Source organism: Trichechus manatus, unplaced genomic scaffold (assembly GCF_000243295.1).
Source record: "Trichechus manatus latirostris isolate Lorelei unplaced genomic scaffold, TriManLat1.0 scaffold00215, whole genome shotgun sequence".
Taxonomy (NCBI): Eukaryota; Metazoa; Chordata; class Mammalia; order Sirenia; family Trichechidae; genus Trichechus; species Trichechus manatus.
Genome location: NW_004444151.1, coordinates 2,394,491 through 2,414,817, shown reverse-complemented (window position 1 = coordinate 2,414,817; position 20,327 = coordinate 2,394,491). Strand labels below are relative to the sequence as shown.

Below are 20,327 nucleotides of genomic sequence, written 5' to 3'. Positions count from 1 at the left end.
TACATTTCTTGGTGGTTCTGCTTCTGAGGCAACTGGTGCTGGCAAAAGGTGTCAATTGACTTTGAGTAGAATCATAGAAGGCTGCAATTAAAAGGGAAGTTCATGATCAAAGCTTTGCTTAGAGGGCTACAGCTGCATCACAAATGCCAAACTCAATTTCACTCTTTGTTCAGTGGTTATCGTATTAGTCTGACAAAACACTTGAGATGAGCTTAAAGCATTTCACTTGTGTGTCCGTTCTTTCATTCATCATGAATTTACTCAGTGTCTACCATGTGCCAAGTGCCATGGGAGATGCTGGATGTACAGAAAAAGAAGTCACGTGCCCTAGCTTTCAAAAGGTGTCCCTATAAAATCATGGAGAAAAACAAGTAAAATCATAATTGGAAGAGTCACCTCTTTCAACCTGGAGGGGACTTAGGATAAGGAAGTGATTTGAAAAGGCACATATTTGTAAACTATACCTTCGGTAAATTGTAAAGAATGAGTATCTCTGGATTGTAGGAATGGTGGTGGCAGATGAGGCTGCTTGGCCTTATATGCCATGCTAAGGAGTTTCAATTTTATCATGAAGGCAGTGGGTAACTACTGCATAGTTTTAAGCTGGAAGCAACACGATTAGATTTGGTTTTAGATATATTACTCCTGGCAGTGTGGGGGATGAGTTGCAAGGGGCAAGACTTAGGGGCATAGTAAAAAGTAAGAAGGGTACTGAGTTGTTTCAGGAAAGAAATTGTAAGGAATTGAATTGAGGTGCTGGAGTTAGAAAGGAAAGAATGAATTACAGAAATACCTAGAAGGTAAAAATCAATAGAATTTAGTTTCCATTTTGAAGTGAGGTGAGGAGTTGTTTGGAATACCTCCTAGGTGTTTTGCTGGGAAATCTGGGCAGTATTGATTCCAAGACTGAATTCCATTTCCACCATTTAGTTGAGTGACTTTGGGCAAGTTACATAAGCTAGCTCTGTCTCAGATTCCTTATCGCTAAAATAGGAATAATAATTGTACCTATTATATAGAGTTTTATGAAAATTAAATAAGGTAATATTTGTTAAAATACTTGAGTGGTATCTGGCACACAGTAAGTTCTATACAATGGTTTGTTAAATACATAGACTCATATATCTTAAGCTTAGATTTCAATGAAATGTGTAATTAGTAATATCTAGTAGGCATATGGAGCCCTGGTGGCACAGTGGTTAAGAGCTCAGCTGCCCGCCAAAAGGTCGACAGTTTGAATCCACCAGCTGCTTCTTGGAAACCCTATGGGGCAGTTCTACTCTGTCCTATAAGGTTGCTATGAGTCAGAATCGACTCGACAGCAATGGGTTTTGGTTAGTAGGCATATGGATTTATGAGAAAGGAGCCCAGGAGAGAGGTCTGTGCTAAATATATAGGTTTGGAGGTTATCAGCTCAAATGTGAAATCAAGGGTGTGAATAAAGTTACCCAAAGGGGGTTTGTGGATAGAGAAGAAAAATGACCAAAGTGGAAATTTTGGGTGTCACCAGCCTTTTAGAGTGGTAGGGGAATCTGAGCTCAAGAAGGATAATTGAAAGAAACAATATACAGGTAGATAGAAAATGAGATTTAATGAAAAAAATCTTGAAACAAAGAGGGTATTTTCAAGAAAGAGGAAGTGATCAAGCAGTGTGTTATATAGCAGAGATACCAAAGAAAGTAGACACAGAAAATTGGCCACCTTATTCTAATTTTTTTTTCCTAACTAATATCTGCTAAATATCATTTTAACACTGAATGTTTCTTTACATGTGGCACAAATAAAAAATGCAGCACCTACTGCTTCTGGGGCAGTAACTTTTAATAAACCTTACTACCATTTGTCTAACAACTTAAATTTTGTTGCTTTAATATAGTTTCAAGTATCATTGAAGGTATTCAGCCCCATGTTTTAAAATGAACACTTGTCAATATTAACAGTAATGTTATCATCAAAGTTGACCCTTTATAGAATTACTTTCGTGAATAACTTTTTTTAGATGGTAAACTGGAGCCATAAGTAGATACGGAGGAGAGAAATGTTCCTCTGATATGGTGGTTTTCCAATGTTTTATTCATAGATTGGAGCCCTGGTGGCACAGTGATTAAGAGCTCAGGTGCTAACCAAAAAGGTCAGCAGTTCAAATCCACCAACCGCTCCTTGGAAACCCTATGGGGTAGTTCTACTCTGTCTTATAGGTTTGCTATGTGTTGGAATAGACTCAACAGCAATGGGTTTTTTTTAGGTTATTTATTCATAGATTTGCTTTCCCTCGCTTTCTCCCTCCCTTTTTCTTCCTTCCTTTTTCTTCTCTCTGTCGTTCATATAATGCCAATGCAGGCATTGCTTCTGGTACTTGATTATTCAGCAGTGATCCCTGCTCTCACAGAGCTTGCATTCTTTTGTCAGGGGAAACTGACAATGGAATACTAAAATAAATGGAGAGGATAAGTTTAGATGACAAGGCATGCTCTGAAGGAAACCAAGTAAGTGTATGAGATGAAAGGAGATTCAAGTTGGGTGTTGGCACCTATACGTTAGACAGTTAGTAGAGGTCTTTCTGAAGAGGCATTGTGACCTCAGACCATAGAGATAAGAAGGAGCAAGCTCTGCAAAAATTTGGACAAAAGGGTTTCAGACAGAGGAAAGAGCTACTGCAAAAGTCTGCAGGTGGAAATGTGCTTTGTATAATCGTAAGGCAGAAAGGTAGCCACTGTAGCTGCGGAATAGTAAATAGTAGACATGAGTTAGGAGCCCTGGTGGTGTACTGGTTAAACACTCCGCTACTAACCAAAAGGTCAGCGGTTTGAACCCACCAGAAGTTTCATGGGAGGAAAGGCCTGGAGATCTGTTCCCATAAAGATTACAGCTTAGGAAACCTTATGGGGCAGTTCTACTCTGTCCTATAAGGTCAGTATGAGTCAGAATAGGCTCGGTGGCACGCAACAACAGACATAAATTTCTTGGTATAGGCTGGATTTTGAGATATGTGGTGCTGCCTTCGAAATCATTAAAGAATACAAATGAGGCCAAATGCTACTTTTTGATAGTCTCACGAGTATGACTTTAACTAGACAGAAATTTGTTTAGAACATTCGTGAATATTCTAGTTCAGCAACTCCTTATACAATATCTGGCAAGTTCCGCAGTGGTAGATTTATAACTGCGATATCACACACCTCAGAGATTGTCTGAATCATCTGTCTCATTGCATAGATGAGGAAACTGAGATCCAGAAAGATTATTGATTTGTTCCAAGATCTCATAGCTACTAAAGATCAGGACCTGGATTAGAACTTATGTCTTAGGTACCTTAAGTACTTATCTTTCAAGACTTTGCCCTAGTGCTGCCTTTACTATGTATGAAGTCTTTTCTGTCTCTGTTCAGTAGATTTCAGTGTTTCCTTCCTTCTGGTTCATCTTACTCATTAATGCCATCACTATTTCATTCATTTTATTGTTATTAAACAGTATGTTTTCATGAAGGTCTTCTGTCCATTAAATGATAGGCTTCTTCAGAACATTCTGTGTCATACCTAGTGCATAGTAGTCTTCTAATAATGTTTGTGTGACTGATTAGTGTATACATAAATGAATGAGCATATCTAGGTCTATCTTTCAGCTCATTGCCTTTTTCTTGTAATATATTCAGTCTCCTTATACTTAAATGTCTGTATCTGTGAGGAAGGAATTATAGTGTTTATGTATAAATGACCACAATGTGTTTATTTTTTTTCTTTATAAAAGGAACAAAATAAGTGTAAAAATACATTGAAAAAGTTGGTAATCTTGTACAAATTCAAAATATTTTTAATTTTTACAGCTGTCTTAGGGCAGGAATACTGATTTAAAAAATGCCTACCTCAAAGCCTGTTCAATAAATATTGATTTATTGTTTGAAATTTTTTTATTTCCTTAGCCAGGAATGGCTGTTTCAACCCATTCCTTTCATCAGTGTCTCCTATTGAATAAGACATCAGTTCTATGCTTTGGTATGTGTTCCTTGTTATCTTAGGTATCAGTGATGTTAATATGTTATTGACCCAGTTGTTCAACTCAATGGAGACTGTGTTTTAATCTTGTACATTTGAAATTGCAAATGAAAAGTACTCTTGCAATGGTTTGTAGGAAAATTTCAGAAAGATAACCAGTAATAAAAAATTTGTTTCTTTAAAACTTAACCTTATTTGCTTCATAAAGTAAGCAGCAACATGCTCTACACATTGGTAGCCCTGGGGACTCAGCGGTTTAGTGTTTGTTTGGCCTGCCACAACCAGGTCACGTGGTGCACTGCCTAGTTGCTCAGTAATTATACTAAGAACTTGGGTTTTTATCCTAAAACTTGTCACTTATTGTTTTGCAGGGCCAGTGATAGTTATTTGTCAGCCTGTCTCACATTTGTAGCCAGGAGCCTAAGGTCATCATTAGCACATGACTTTGATTGTCAGAAAATGAAGTACTAGGTGTATGGATGTTTCTTTCATTGCTTCCATGATTGGGACTTTTTCAATCCTAAAGAAGAAGAAAAATCCATACACAGTTTATTGCCTTCCAAACTGACAGTTCTGTAAGGCTCATTGGATGATTAAGTAATAAGAAGGAGGTAAACCAGAGAAAAGTGTAGATTAAAACATATCCTCCAGCCTAAAGCCACAATACCCAATACTCAGTCCCACTGAGCAGCCAGAAAGAATCTTGTGTGGTGATGTTTGTTTAGAAATAATATTTTAAGTAGAATATGTGTATATGTGTGTGTGTATGTGTGTGTGTATATATATACATATACTTTCCATATATATTTCTAAAATGTCCTTTTCCGAGTTTAACAATGATTAGAAAATAATACAAAAAATCAAACATTCATGTGTATATATAAGTGTACATAGATACCTACAAAATAAATGAAGCTTTGCAAATTAGCTAACGTGAATCATCAGTTAACAAATTAATTTATGTTTACACTGACACTTTTCTAGTCAAACTAGTTCTGATAAAATAAAAAGATAACTTCAAAGGTATGTGACTTTTAAACATTGTATTTACTTAACTATAAGAGCAAAGCTTAAAAGCGTTATCCTTTACAGGTCCAGGAAACACCAAACTCTATTTTACTGATCAAAGAGTCCCTAATAAGGCTGGCAGCCCACAGTTAAATAATATTTCAAAATGAGGTTAAACATAGAAAGATCTGTTTATTTTCTGATGGATATTAGTTCTTTGGTAGTAAAGCATCAGATTATTTTCAAATCCATATGTTTTTAAGCAAAACACTAATGCAATGAAATGGTTCTTCTGTCCTGTTGGAACCTCAGTTAGGCTCTACTAAACACATTTACAAAGGAGCCCTGGTGGAGCTGTGGTTAAGAGCTTGGCTGCTAACCAAAAGGTCGGCAGCTCAAATCTACCAGCCACTCCTTGGAAACCCTATGGGGCTGTTCTACTCTGTCCTATAGACTTGTTATGAGTTGGAATCGACTTGATGGTAACGGGCTTTTTTTAAAACACATTTACAGAAATCAGCTTTACTTTAATATTTTTTAAATCAGTGTTTTCCAAGCTTTATTTTTTTACTCATGAACCTCTACCACAATCATGTAAAATTTCTTAGACATTTAGTAATAATGCCATTATTTTTACATGTAAAAACAAAATCATTTTAAGAGAAGAGATTCATTATATATAAGCTTCTTATGAGAGATTTAAATTTTCATTTGGTGCAGTCTTTAATAACATCACTAATAAATACACAAGAACAAATTTTGACTTTTTTCTATTTAACAAATGACTCATGTAGTTTAATATACTTTGAATTAATTTTGTAGAAGAAAGTATGATTTGACAACAAATATGTTCAAGTATGACATTTTGTTGTGTTTGGTCATGACTAAATGTGTAATTGAAGTGTAGACTTACACTTTATACATACACACAGTGTTGTATGTGTTACAGTATTAAAATGATTTTCATGAGTAAGTGATTAGAATTCTTACAATTTGGGCTTTAGAAAACTTTTTTTTTTTTTAAAGTGATGTTTGTGTGTGTTCTAAATGATAAACTAAGATTAAGCGGTTAAAGGCTCTAGTTTCTTTTTTGCATATATATATATATATTTTTTTTAATTAAAATATTATTTCTAAACTTCTCTATTAATAATACAATTTGGGCATGAGAGGGCTTTATTCCTAATAAATGGAAAAAAAAACTCAGCAAATTGAATATACACAGTTGGCTTCATGATTTCTCCATTAACGTAGATTTTTTCTTTTAAGTACTAGTAACACCTTGATATACTGTATAAAATCTCTGATCCTATCAATGCATTGTGCAGATATGGTGAGGGTCATCTTAAGAATGAGTGTGTGGAATTTTTATGCATTTCATTAACATATGTTTCATCCCATCCTTCTTTTTGCTTTCTGTCTTAAATTATGTGTTCATTGTGAGCATAAGTTAAACAATAAAACAAAAAAACTAAACCCACTGCCGTTGAGTTGATTCTGACTCATAGTGACCCCGTAGGACAGAGTACAACTGCCCCATAAGGTTTCCAGGGAGTGGCTGGTGGGTTTGAACTGCTAACCTTTTAGTTAGCAGCCAAGCTCACAGTCACTGTGGCCAGCAGGGCTCCAAGTTAAACAATAGTTTGCAAAAATAAAAGCTATGTAATTCTCAAAACCACCACAATGCTGTTCAGCTGAGTGATAAACAACTATGTGACTGAATCGTGGGATTACTCTGAGCTCCACTTGTCATTCCACATACCGTTGACATAGACGCCATTTCTGACTTTCATGATGTTTGACTGGTGGGCTCCTTATCAAACCTCTGAGGTCTCCTAAATTTGAGCTGATGATGATATTAGTAATGATGACACTCAATATGTGTCAGGCACTAGTTTAGGCACTTTATCTTTTTTAATACTCCCAACTTCCCTATAAAGTTACCCTCCCTTTTTTACTGAAGGGAAGGGGGTCTTGGTAACTTGCTTAAGGTACCATGGCTAGAAAGTTGTAGGTCTGGGATTTGAACCCAGGCTATCTGACTCAGGGGTAGCACCTTTCACTATTCCTCTTTACTCTCTCCCTAGGATAGTGTGATGGTTAATTTTACTTGTCAACTTGGCTGGGCTATGGTGCCCAGTTGTTTGGTCAAACACTGGATGCTATTATGAAATAGTGACATGTGATTAAATCAGTTGACCTTAAGTAAGGCAGATTATCCTCTGGAATGTGGGTGGGCCTTATTCAATCAATTGAAGACCATAAGAACAGAAAAAAAAAAAAAGTTTTCCCTAGGGTATATTCTGCCTCCAGGCTATAAATAGACATTTTGTCAGAACTTTTTCACTCTTCACTCCTCCCGTCTGTCACCTGACCTATGGATTTTTGGGACATAACACTGCAAGAATCTCTAGCCTGTCACCTGACTTACAAATTTTGTTCTTGCCAGCCCCCAACAATCTCTTGAGTCAATTCCTTAAAATCGATCATTCTCTTTCTCTCTCTCTCTCTCTGTGTGTGTGTGTGTGTGTGTGTGTGTGTGTGTGTGTGATACTAGTATTGGCAACACTCATTATGTGCTGGGCACTGTCTTAGACACTTTGTCTCTTTTAACACTCCTAACGTCCCTATAAAGTTATCCTCTCTCTACCACACCACATCCATTGCTGTTCCGACTCATAGTGACCCTATGGGCCAGAGTAGACCTGCCCCATAGGGTTTCCAAGGCTGTAATCTTTATGGGAAAAAGACACAGCAGTCTGCTTCCGTAAAGATTTACAGCCTTGGAAACCCTTTGAGGTTGCTATGAGTTGGAATCAACTCAACAGCAATGGGTTTGGTTTTGGTTTTTTGGAATCTTTACGAAGGCAGATTGTGACATCCTTCTCCCGTGGGAGTGGCTGGTGGGTTTGAACCACTGACCTCTGGTTAGCAGCTGAGCACTGAACCACTGTGCCACTAGGTTCTATTTCTCTAGAGAATCCTGACTAAGACAGATGGACAATCACATCTTGGAAGCATACATATAAGAGAGGCTGGAATATACATGACTCAGTGTTCTGACTTTGCATTGATTCTGTAACATAGCCTCCTGTATATAATCTGAGACTTTTTGATGGTTGCTTTTGTTATTCCTGTCTATAAACCAAAAAAAAAAAAAAAAAACCCACTGCTATGGAGTCCCATTCCTGTTCCGACTCATAGTTGGTATGAGGACAGAATAGAACTGCCCCATAGGGTTTCCAGGGAGCACCTGGGGGATTTGAACGGCCAACCTAGTGGTTAGCAGCCACAGCTTTAACCACTGCGCCACTAGGGTTTCCTGTCTGTAGTGCTGCTTTTTTGTTTTTAATTTACCTCTCCCCTCCACACTAAACTGCTTTATTTTTCTCTAATAATCCTTCCATCCCCCCAAAAAACTACATTTCCCCCCTGACATTTGACTGATATTTAAACGTGGAAACATATGAAATGAGTAGAAGGTTTCAGAGGCTCTGCAATTTCCAGTAAGGTTTTGTGCCTGTCATAACAATAAAAAGGTGAATATCTTGTGTGTTTCTCCATGGTAGGTGGGTACCTCAGAAATGCATAATGCCCAGCTCTTAACCTTGCCCTCCTCAGAAGTAGTTTAAATTAACTAATCCATTTCTCCCTGTGTTTTCCACAAATGATTGAGGCAGCTCTGAGCTTCTACTGAACTATAATGATATGTATTCATATTTTCCAGTCCAAATTATACCACTGATAATCTATTTAAATTATCTGTAATGAACTATGTGTCTTTCTCAACAGACTAGATGCCAAATAAAGGTAGGCATTGAATCTGCCTTATTTAGTGCTATTTCTCCATCCTCTAACATAGACCCAACACATGGGAAACACTCAGTAAATATGTGTTGCATGAATGAAGGAGAATGAATGGGGTGGGGATGTGGTCAGGAAAAGGAGTGGGTGTGAAGAGATAAACACTTGTCTAATTGGCCCACAGACAGCAGCTGGGAAATATTGATCAAAAACACTTTTGTGGTATTTAACCAGTTTTTATAACCAGCTTCTTGACTGTATGTTTTGTTTTCCCAACTAAGTTGTCAACTTCTTTAAAGTACCTGAATTTTTTTCTGCTTCTTTTGAATCTCTTACACCTACGTGCACATTGTAGGCACTCCAAAAATTCCTTGATAAATTCTCTATTCGGAGGGTGGAAAAAACCTAGTAAAATTTCCTCCAAGTAATTTGTCATTTTATCTTTTTTTTTTTTTTTTAAAGCCAGAAACTCTTTGGCCCCAAAACTGTGCTCTTTTCATAGCACCACACTGCCTATTTAATAGTATATTCAATTAAAAGGTAAAGTATTGAGAAAGGAAGTATTTTAAGGCATTTAGTCTACATTTAAAGATACAGAATCCAAAAAATTGTGGTTATAACGTTGCTAAATTTGATTATTTCATATTTTAAAACCTGTAACATTTATCTATAGTGGGTAGTTCTTGAAAAGAAAGGACAAGTAGGTTATTAACTTTTATTTGTCCTCATCCATACAATGACCTCAACTAATAGTAATAGAGTTTAAATTAACATGCTGTTCACCCTAACTAGAAGGTCAGTAACTTTTATTTGTCATTATCCATACAATGATCTCAACTAATAACAGTCAAATTTAAATGGACATAATGCTGTTCACCCTTTATTGAGCATTTGCCATGTGCTAAGCAGTTTTCATGCATCAGCAAATGCAGCCATCACAGTACTCCAGTGCAGTGACCTTTACTGTTATCTCCATTTTATGCTTGAAGAAATGGGCCCAGAGAGAGGTAAGCGTACTTGTGCAAGATGACACAACCGATCATAGCAGAAGACAGAGCCACAAACACGTTTTTCTGCCTCTGCAGTTCTTACTCTTTACCGCTACACTTCACTTCTTCTCAACTAGCACTTTTCTTCTCGAGAGATCCAAGTGCCCTGGGTTATTCTGGTTCCTCTGAGAAGCAGATGCCAAGAAGTGATATTATTAGAGGAAGCAAGAATTTTATTAGGGGAAAAGCCAGTGTGAAAGGAAATAGGGAGGGAGCTGGGTAAGGCTAGGAGAGCCAGCAGAACACAATGCAAGTATGACCCTAGTAAAAGGGAGTGAGAAGGTCGGGTGGAAACATCTAGACTGCCCTTTAATCTAAGGGAGGTTCAGGAAAGCTAGGAGTCCTATTGCCCAGGAGCAAGCTTGACTTGGTGTCCTCTTGCTAGTAGCAGGAGTCTGAGGGTGGGGCAAATGGTTAATGTGCTCAGCTGATAACCAAAATATCACCTTGGAAGAAAGACCTGGAGATCTACTTCCAAGAAATCAGCCACTGAAAAGACAAAGGAGTGCAGTTCTACTCTGACACACATGGAATCTCCATGGGTCAGAGCTGACTCAATGGCAACAAGTAGGGTAGTAGCATGTGGGAGGTCAAGGCACAGCAACTGGGGCCCTGGCCATGAGGTTCCCTGCAGCAGGAGGTATGCAAGGCACATTCTCATGGCCTTCACATGCCCCAAGAAAGCATCTCTCTTCTGCCAAATAATAGATTACAACAACTAGGAGATTTGGAAGTTAATGGGAGCTAAATGCAGACTATTTTCAGGCTGCAGATCATGGGGTGATCTGTACAATGCTGCAGTGGTGTCAACACAATGGACCCCATTCAGGACTCTTCTTTCTTAGCCTTGAGTGAATAGTTATCCTGGAGCCACTAACCCTGTTGTTTCTTCAATTAGTTTGTAAACTCTGAGGAGGCAGGGATTTCGAGGATCTTTTTCATCTTTTATTCACAGCCCAGCAGAGTACTTTGTATATTTTAGAGGCTTAACAAACATTTGTTATCGATTGAAAGGATAATACTACAGTATGTTATGACTGGCTAGTCATTTTCATGCCCAAACAAAAATGTAGCTTACTTTTCAGGGAGTGAATAGTTTATTAAATGAGGAACTGGGAAAAGTCCCTGAGGTTAAAGTTTCATAAGAGGAGCTTCAATCAATCCACATTCATGAAATAAACACACCAACAAATAATCTGATATTTTAGCTAAACCTTCTAATGTTAATAATCTTGATCATCCTTATCTGCACTTACACATCCTAGAGAGAGAAGAAACCCAACATGTCCAGTAGAGAAAACATCAATTGCCCAAAGCAACAAGAACTAAAACGACAAATATTAAACCTTCAGCTCTGTCACTTTTTATTTTGAGAACTGAATATACGAAACATTTAAATATTAAATGAATAAAGAAACTATATTATATCCAGTTAAGGAAAAAATAGAGATAGCAGAATAGCGAAAGACAAAATAGAGATAGTAAAAGAACTGGGAAAAGAAAGAGAGAGAGAAAGAGAGGGAGAAGGGGAAAATTCGGGTTGCAGAAGGAGATATATTAAAAGGGAAAGTGAGAAGATACACAATGAAAGAGATACTGTGGGAAATGTGTTGCACACAAAGAAGGAATAAAAATAAATGGGAATGGTTATGTAAGACATTATCATTGGGAGAAGCTGGGGGAGGAATACTGGGGAACTCTGTACTATTTTTGCCACTACTACTGTGTAAGTCTAAGAGGGAGCAGTGGTGTTTCAGTGGGTGTCGTGAGTTTGATTCCCAACCACGACATGTCATGTGCAGCCACCACCTCTCTGTCAATGGAGGCTTGCATTTTGCTATGATGCTGAACAGGTTTCAGTGGAGCTTCCAGGCTAAGACAGGCTAGGAAGAAAGGCCTGCTGATCTATTTCTGAAAATCAACCAATGAAAACCTTATGGATCACAATGGTCTAATCTGCAACTGATCATGAGGATAGTGCAGGACCAGGCAGCGTTTCATTCAGCTGTGTGTTGGGTTGCCGTGAGTCAGGGGTGGACTAGATGGCAGCTAACAACAACAATGTGAGCCTAAAAGTATTTCCAAGTAGAAAGTTACAGATGGAGAGACTGAGACTTAGAGAAATGAAGTCAATTGCTTAACCTTAGGTATAGAATTTAAAAGATTTTTATAAAAAATGTATTTTGCAAGAATGTGAGTGAATAGCCTATATTTTGATACTTATTTTAATATTCTGTCCATTGTAGATAAATCAAATGTACACTGGGAATTAAACACTACCGTATTTTTCTGTAAATGACGTGCCCATGTAAATAATGCACCCACACATATAACATGTGGAAATGATACTTTTTGATTATCTGAAAATCTTTATTTTAATTTAATAAAATAAGTATGAACATTTTGTATTATGCAGTGTACATTTGGATTGAACTGTGGTGAGAGAACATAAGAGTCTAGTCCTTTTCCATTTGTTAACCCTGCTTCATGGCCAGCATGGCATCAATTTTTGTAAATGCCTTGTGTGTGCTTGAAAAGAGTATTCTTTATTTGTGGTTCTAGTTTTCCATCTATGCCTATTTGCCTTTTATGTCAGGTTTGCTAATTGTATTATTCAAACCTGCCATATCTTTACTATTGTTTTTTGTTTGTTCTATGAGCAGTTGTGTTGAATTTTTATTACAGATATATATATATATATATATATATATATATATACACACACACCTTTGTTGTTCTGCCAATTTTTGCTTTATATATTTTGAAGCTATGGTACTAGGTGCATACATGTTTAAAATTGTTAAAACTTACTGGGGAAGTGGGTCTTATTATTATGTGGTTCTCCTTTATATATCTAATTGTTTTCTGTAGGAAGGTTGGTTAAAATTACCTACTGCACCATTTCTGTAATGCAATATTTCAGATGAACTCTTCTGGCAATACACAATCCCTTCTCTCAGTTAGCTCTTGGTCTAGAGCAGGAGGCAGTCAGATAATAGCCAATGGGGGTACAGGTTAGAAGTAACGAGGTGAAGCATTGTATGCTGTGATAGTATGTAGGGGACCACCGAATCCAGGCTTAACTAACAAAAAAGGACTTCCAGAACAGGTGGCACCTCAGCTGGGTTTAAAAAATAAGCAAGAGTTAACCATGAACATAAGGGGAGTGAAGGTGTTCCAGGCAGAGAGAGCAGAGGCAAGGATGGCATGCTTAGGGCTTGTGTGGCTTATGTCTTGAGCATGTCAAGGAGATTGGAGAGGGAGACGTTAGTTGCCACATGGCGACCCCATGTGTGCAGAATAGAACTTCTCCATAGGGTTTTCAAGGCTGTGACCTTTTGAAAGCTGATCGCCGGGCCTATCTTTGGAGGTGCCTCTGAGTGGGTTTGAACTGCTGACCGTTTGGTTAGTAGTCCAGCACGTAACCATTTGTGCCACCCAGGGAGAGAAAAAGGAGTTCTAAATGGACAAATTTGTTTCCAGTTGTTTTCTATTTCAAAGTGTTTTCAAATGTTTGCTATTATAAATAAATAACACTGCACTGAACAACTTTGGGCATTAATCTTTGCCCATATTATGTATTATTTCCTTAGGATAAGCTCCTTGAAGTGGATTTATGTAGCAAGGGGCACAGACATTTTATACACAAAAGGGAGCACTTCATTCAAGATCATAGAAGGCTTTTAGAAGTAAATTGCAGTGGAACCAAGACTAGTGAGTTGGTTAGGAATTAAGGAGGATGAAGGTGAAGAATATAAAAGGGTGGGGAGTTTCACTGCACAGAGGAGAGAGAGTGGAGGGAATAGTAATTCAGTTTGGGTTGGCTTAGTTACAAGGTGTTGGGAGTCATGTTGATAGAATGGGCTTGAGTGTAAACCTAGGTTTATACTTGATTCAATCAAAGAGATTCAGTTAAGAAAATAATCAAAGGGTCTTTCCTCCTTTTTTTATCTTTTGAAGTTCATGGAATCCATTTGTACCATATTCTCCGAATCATTGTAACAGCTATCTTTCATATACCAGAACTTATTTTCTTCCATCTCCCCAGGTGATTTTAGCATCTGGAACATATTCTGTTTCCCCTCCATTGCCCATCATTATGCTAAGTAATATCAACTTCCCCTTCTTATGCCTCCATGTCTCTGTGCTCTAGGATGGTACTTGTTAAACCTAAGGCTCAACCTCACCACTTACTACTGTGTAATCTTCGATATATGCCTTAACCTCTCTTTGCCTCAGTTTCCTTATGAGAACCTCTAAAATATCCATCATAGTCTTGTAAGAATTAAATAAGGTCATGTAATGAAAACACCTGGCCTGACTTTGCAGTGCAGTAACAATTATTTCCTCTCATTATAATTATCTAAATTACTCCAGGTTTAAAATGCCTCTTGCTACTGTTTGGAGCGATGGTTAAACGCTCAGCTGCTAACTGAAGGTTGGATTTGAACCACCAACCCCTCTGTGGGAGAAAAATCTGGTAATCTGCTCCCATAAACATTACAGCCTAGGAAACCCCATGGGGCGTTCTACTTCGTCACGTGGACTCGCTGTGAGTCAGAATTGACCCAATGGCACACAGCAACAACAACAACAGTTTGGAGCAGCTTGAAAGAGGAAAACCAAAGACGAACTGTATTATCCTGAGACTTCTCTCGGAGGTGGCTGCTCTAATTCTGGGACAAAGCCCATTTTGGAGAGCACCTCATAGTTCTTTGATTGTTAGAACGAGGAGTCCAGCATTTAGGCTTTCTCTTTACCAGCTTTTACAAATTCAAGAAGCACTACATTTTAATGTTACAACAGCATATATTTCCTTCTCTCGGGATGCTATTCTCTTCCTTCTTCTCAGTCCCTCTCCTCCATCTTTCCCTTCCCCCAAGTTGCAAAAAAAGAATCCAAACTCTGGTCATCGCACATACCAAAAGATCATGGTAGGCTGACTAATTTTGCCCAGGCTTTCTGCAAAAGCTCCACATGTGCTGTAGTTTTGGGTTGCATAATTGATTTAATCTCTGCTTTGAGAGGAACACTGAACTCTTTTTGTGGGATTCTACATACATGTCTCTAGGGCAAAAACTGTCCTACTTTTTTCTCTCTACTATCTGTTTAGTGCTAGGCCATTTTTTCCCCGCAAGACTCTAAACTACCCTCCGTGAAATAAATGAAATCACAGTTGGAGAACAGCTTACTGGACAGACTTATAACTGCAAGATAAGAGCTACACCACACACATTTGCTTTAACATTCTCCTCTTCCCCTGCTTCCCTTCTTTCTGCTCTAGCACATCCTTATTTTGGCTGAGACGTTACATTAGGGGCTCAGTTGGGGACTGGCATTACCTACACAGAGTGACGGCAGTACATTCAGCTCCTCACCGGAAAAGCACAGGCTGTGTGTTCTAGTCCTTGCTCATTCATTGACTTACTGTATGACCTTAGGCAGATTTGCGTACTTCTCTGGGTCCAGCTTTCAACAGTCCCTACTAGAGTAATGCATGTGAAGGCTGGACTGTAAAGATAGATATGTAGTAGGTCATAAGCTTGCAATTAGCCTTTTGGCTATCCAGGTATATATCACATGCCAACTGGGGGTTTTGTTGTGTGCCGTCGAGTCTATTCTGACTCATAGAGACCCTATATTACAGAGTAGACCTGCCCCGTAGGGTTTCCTAGGCCGTAATCTTTACTGTATTTGGCAACCTCATTTTTGGTTATAGGCAGCCCCCAGGTTACGAATGACCAACTTTTGGACAACTTGTAACAATAAACTCATAAAGCCTATTACAGTAAGTCCCTAGCTTAAGAATATCCTACTTATTATGGGCAACTTGTACTTAAGAACAGACTGCCATAAAACATATTATATTAAAAATTTGAGTTAAATACAGTGGTTTGTAATAATGAATGCACACTTTACTTTGTGACACTCACGAAAACATTACTTGGTTTAGAAGTGTTTCTTAAGTGTTTCATATGCATCAAAAAAAAAAACAACCTGTTGCCGTCGAGTGGATTCGACTCTTAGGGACCCTATAGGACAGAGTAGAACTGCCCTATGGAGTTTCTAAGGAGCGACTGGTGGATTCGAACTACTGACCTTTTGGTTAACAGACAAGCTCTTAGCCACTATAAAATATATACTATATACTAAGACAGACATTTGATTAACTCACACTAAATAAGTACTGTATGTACCTGTTCCAACTTACCTACAAATTCCACTTAAAGACAGAAACAGATCTCGTTCATAACCCAGGGAATGCCTGTATTTTAAAAGGAATTTCTAACTTAAAAATGTTGCGTTGATATAAGGTGGTTTTTGTGAACCTGTCTGAAGCAGTATATGTAGTTTGAGGATTACCTTCTCACTAGTTACTTTTTGAAAAATTGATCTCATTTATTACCTTCCTTACTCTCAGATATATTTTCCAATGAAAATAACCTTCTCTAGGTCCATACTCACTATTTCAGCAAATTCCCCAAACAATTGTCAGACTATGAAAGTGACCAAACTGCACTGTTTACATCAGTGGTATAAAATCAGAGTTTAATTACTAACTGCTGTCTGAGTTGTTGTTGTTATTGTGTGCCCTCAAATCAATTCTGACTCATAGCAACCCTATAGGACAGAGTAGAACTGCCCCCTAAGGTTTCCAAGGCTGTAATCTTTACGGAAGCAGATTGTCACATTGTCACATCTTTCTCCCACGGAGTGGCTGGTGGGTTCGAACTGCTGACCTTTCTGTTAGCAGCTGAGTGCTTAACCACTGTGCAACCAGGGCATACTGTTAATGGGTTTGTCCTTACACCACTAAAAGAATTTAGGCTTAGAAAATAATCTATTACTTGTTTAACAAAACACTTAGCATAAACAGAACTTTGTTCAAATCCAGACTCTTACTAGCTGGAAAAATTTGGATAAGTCTTTTAACCTTTAAACTTCCTTATGAACATTTAAAATTGAGATAAAAATAGTACTTCCTTAGGTTTGTTATAAGGATTAAATGCTAAAATGCATGTAAAGCAATTTGAGAATCTAGCCATAGACAGTATATCAGTCAGGTTTTGCTATAATGATGGTGAGTAACAAAGAATCCCCAAATTTCAGTGGCTTACGACAAATATTTACGTTAGTCTCAGCTGGACTAGGCCCCAGGTCTATTAAGGTCTGCTTCATATGTCTCCTCATTCAAGGACTAGAGGCTATTTAGAGAATGTGTTTGTCCGTGGAAAAGCACACTGAAAGAAGTCTGGTAGAAACTTGCTAAGCCTCTTAAAGCTTCAGCTCAGAGCTAATGGCATACTGCCACTTCTCTCCAAATTCCATTGGCCAAAGCAAGTTACATGACTAGGCTAAATATTGGTAGCTCAGGACAGTATACTCTGCCCTAATAAAAAAGAAGAATGAATACTGCTGAACAGGAATTCAATCTCCCACAGAGAAGTTTAATGTATCTCATTTTTTTCTCTTATTTCATCTGTATGACTATTGACTCTTGTCCATGTCTATTTTATATTATCCACTTTGGCATTCCTGAAATTACATCACAATTTTCCCTCTCTATTTCTTTTAATTTCAAATTACTTTGAATGATGTACTTTCCTTTGCAAACAGGTGCTTTAGATAATCCATTAAAAAAAGAACAAAAGCTTCTGATTGTGCTTCGGGCTTCAGAGGGAGTTTTTTGTGACCGTTTCAATGGAATTCATATTGACGCAGGAACAATTGGTAAGAATATACTATAATATGTATTAAAAATGAAATAAATGTGTATGTGTGTGTGTGTGTGTGTGTGTGTGTGTGTGTATGTGTGTGCTTCTGATTCATAGAGCATCTACTAAATGCCAGGCACTCATCTTCTAGGTAATCTACATTTATTATTTCATTTACCAGCTCCCCTATGAGCAGTGTCTGTTTTACAAATGTCAAAAATTAAGGCTCAGAGAGGATGAACAGTATGCAGAAGAACTCACAACTTTATATATACATATATATCTCCAAGTTCTGTATCTATATATCCAGATCTCGGATTTGTATCCAGACTGGTCAGACACCAAAGTCTGGAGTAAAAGTCTATGCTATCAACTATAAATAAAAATACCAGTTGCCATCAAATCAGTTCCAACTCATGGTGACCCCCTGTGTGTCAGAGTAGAACTGTGCTCCACAGGGTTTTCAGTGTCTGATTTTTTGGAAGTAGATCACCAGGCCTTTCTTCTTAGGCTCCTTTGGGTGGATTTGAACCTCTAACCTTTCAGTTAGCAGCAGAGCACATTAATGGTTTACACTACCCAGGAACTCCCAGTTAGCCATTAGAGTGGTCTATTTCTCAGCTTTTAAATGAGTATGATGTGGTATAGCATTCATTTCTCTATAGACCCTCAGTTTCACAGCCATCTGAGATAGATTTGACCTGATGTAAAATAGAGCACTTTTTCATTTTCTGATAAAGTGGACACATTCATATATAGTTTCTACAACATATATTTTGCACATTAACCTCAGGAATGCATTTTACTTGTGTGTCCCTTAATCCGTCTGAAAGATTTTCCTACTCATATGTTGTGCCTTCTATTTTCAGGGGTTTATGGAAAAGTTCAGCTTCACGGTGCTTATCCTAAGAAACCCTGGACACATCTTGGAGCTGACATTGCTTCAGGAAATGAGAGGTAGGAAATAAGAGTAAGTTAGGAATGTATTTGTTTTTTTCATTTTATTTTGCTTCTGCTTGAGGTTTGGTTACAACATGAAATTAAATTAAGAATCATAATTGATTAAGAATCATAATTCAGGATGAATAAATAGAAAAATAAGGGACTAAAGGGACAAAAGTAATCTCTATGTTGTAATAGAAGGAGAACATAGCAAGTAAAGACAGGGGAGGAACATAGTTTATTCCAGGAGTATACTTAAGATGATACTTGTTTACTGTTCATAAAATCCCAAAACATCTAGATTCTATGAGGCAAGAGATAAAAGATGGCGTGAAAACACAATAGTCGGAGGTGAAAAGGTAGCTGGTTTAGGGAGAGACAGAAGTAAAATGGTAGTGAGATGAAGCATATGAGGAAACTTATGGAATTTAAGATGCAATAACAGAATTTAATAATGCGTCAGAGGCAGTAAAGGACAGAATCACTACTACATCAAATTGAATAGCTAATACGAAGAATAAACTAGAGCACTACCTGAACGTGGAAGACAAAAACTGAGCGAAAAACATGATGAAAGAGAAGGTATTAGAAACAGACAACAGGAAATGGAAAGTCACACGTAGGAAATTATTCTTCTTTAGTAAGAGACTAGAATAACTACAACAAAAAAAATAATAAAAAACTATAACTGAAAATACGCATAGCAAAGCTGAGAGTAGTTAAATTTAGCTTGAACAGATCGGTGTTAAGAATAATAATTGTTACATATCCTCATAGTAAAAGAAAAAAAAGAAAAACAGAGGGGAAAGTAAAGCTTGCTAACTTTAGAATTCTCCTCTGCAGCACTAACTGTAGGAAGATTGTAGTGCTACATCTACAAACATTTAAGAAAAAAGGATTATGACTGAAGAATTAGATACTCTGCTAAGAACCATTAACATGTGAAAGCAAAAAAAAAAAAACATATTCTTTGCTTTGAAAGAAGTCGAAAAATGTAATAATTCTAATCAAGACATTAACCTGAATTTAAAATTCAAGAATAAGAATAGCATAAAGGACTGATGGTGAGCATTGAAATAATTTAAATATAACATGCTGTAAATATGGGTATTAAACAAGACAAATTCTAGTAATTTTCTTTTGAAAAATAAAGTACATAAAATCTGAAAAGTTAATAATTCTCAGATACAAAATGTAGGTTTAAAATCTGGGACTATAGTGATAAGAAACTGAAAATGGGACATAAATTCCTGTGGGACTTTCAGCTATAGGAAGTAAATATGAATCAATTTATTCCCTACCAGAATTTAAAATAGAATATATATTTTTTAAAATAGCTTTTATTTGCCATCGAGTAGATTCTGAGTCATGACGACCCCATATGTGCAGAGTACACCTGCTCCAGTGTTTTCAAGGCTGTGGCCTTTCTGAAGCAGATTTCCCAGGCCTCTGGCTGGATTTGAACCGCCAACCTTTCAGCTAGTAGTTGAATGCTTAACTATTTGCGCCACCTAGGAACGGCAGGAAAATAGAATGTATGCCTTCCAAATCACCAAGGAAAAAGGAATGAAAGAAATTATAAAATAACTAGTAAAATAGGAAAAGAAAAGAAAATGAAATAGTAAGAGAACAAAAACAAAAGCCTATAAAAGATAACAGAAATAAGAATAAATCCACCAATTATAGAAACAAAATATACTTACTGAAATGATCCTGTATTGAAAAAAGAGGTTGAAAATTAAAATGTAGTCATATATATATATTTTTTTTACCAGAGGTAAACTTAAAACCAATTCAGAAAAAGTTGAAAGTTTAAT

The 20,327-nt window shown here is 37.3% G+C and overlaps 1 protein-coding gene across 1 annotated transcript in view; it reads left to right on the top strand.

Annotated features, from left to right (window-relative positions):
• The window catches only part of LOC101361563 (PKHD1, fibrocystin/polyductin), a 413,510-nt gene that overhangs the window by 361,868 nt on the left and 31,315 nt on the right, over positions 1-20,327 (top strand). Inside the window, exons 42-43 of the mRNA XM_023742674.1 lie at positions 17,471-17,584; positions 18,438-18,525. Of these exons, the coding sequence (XP_023598442.1) occupies positions 17,471-17,584; positions 18,438-18,525 (202 nt within the window). The remainder of the gene's footprint in view (positions 1-17,470; positions 17,585-18,437; positions 18,526-20,327) is intronic.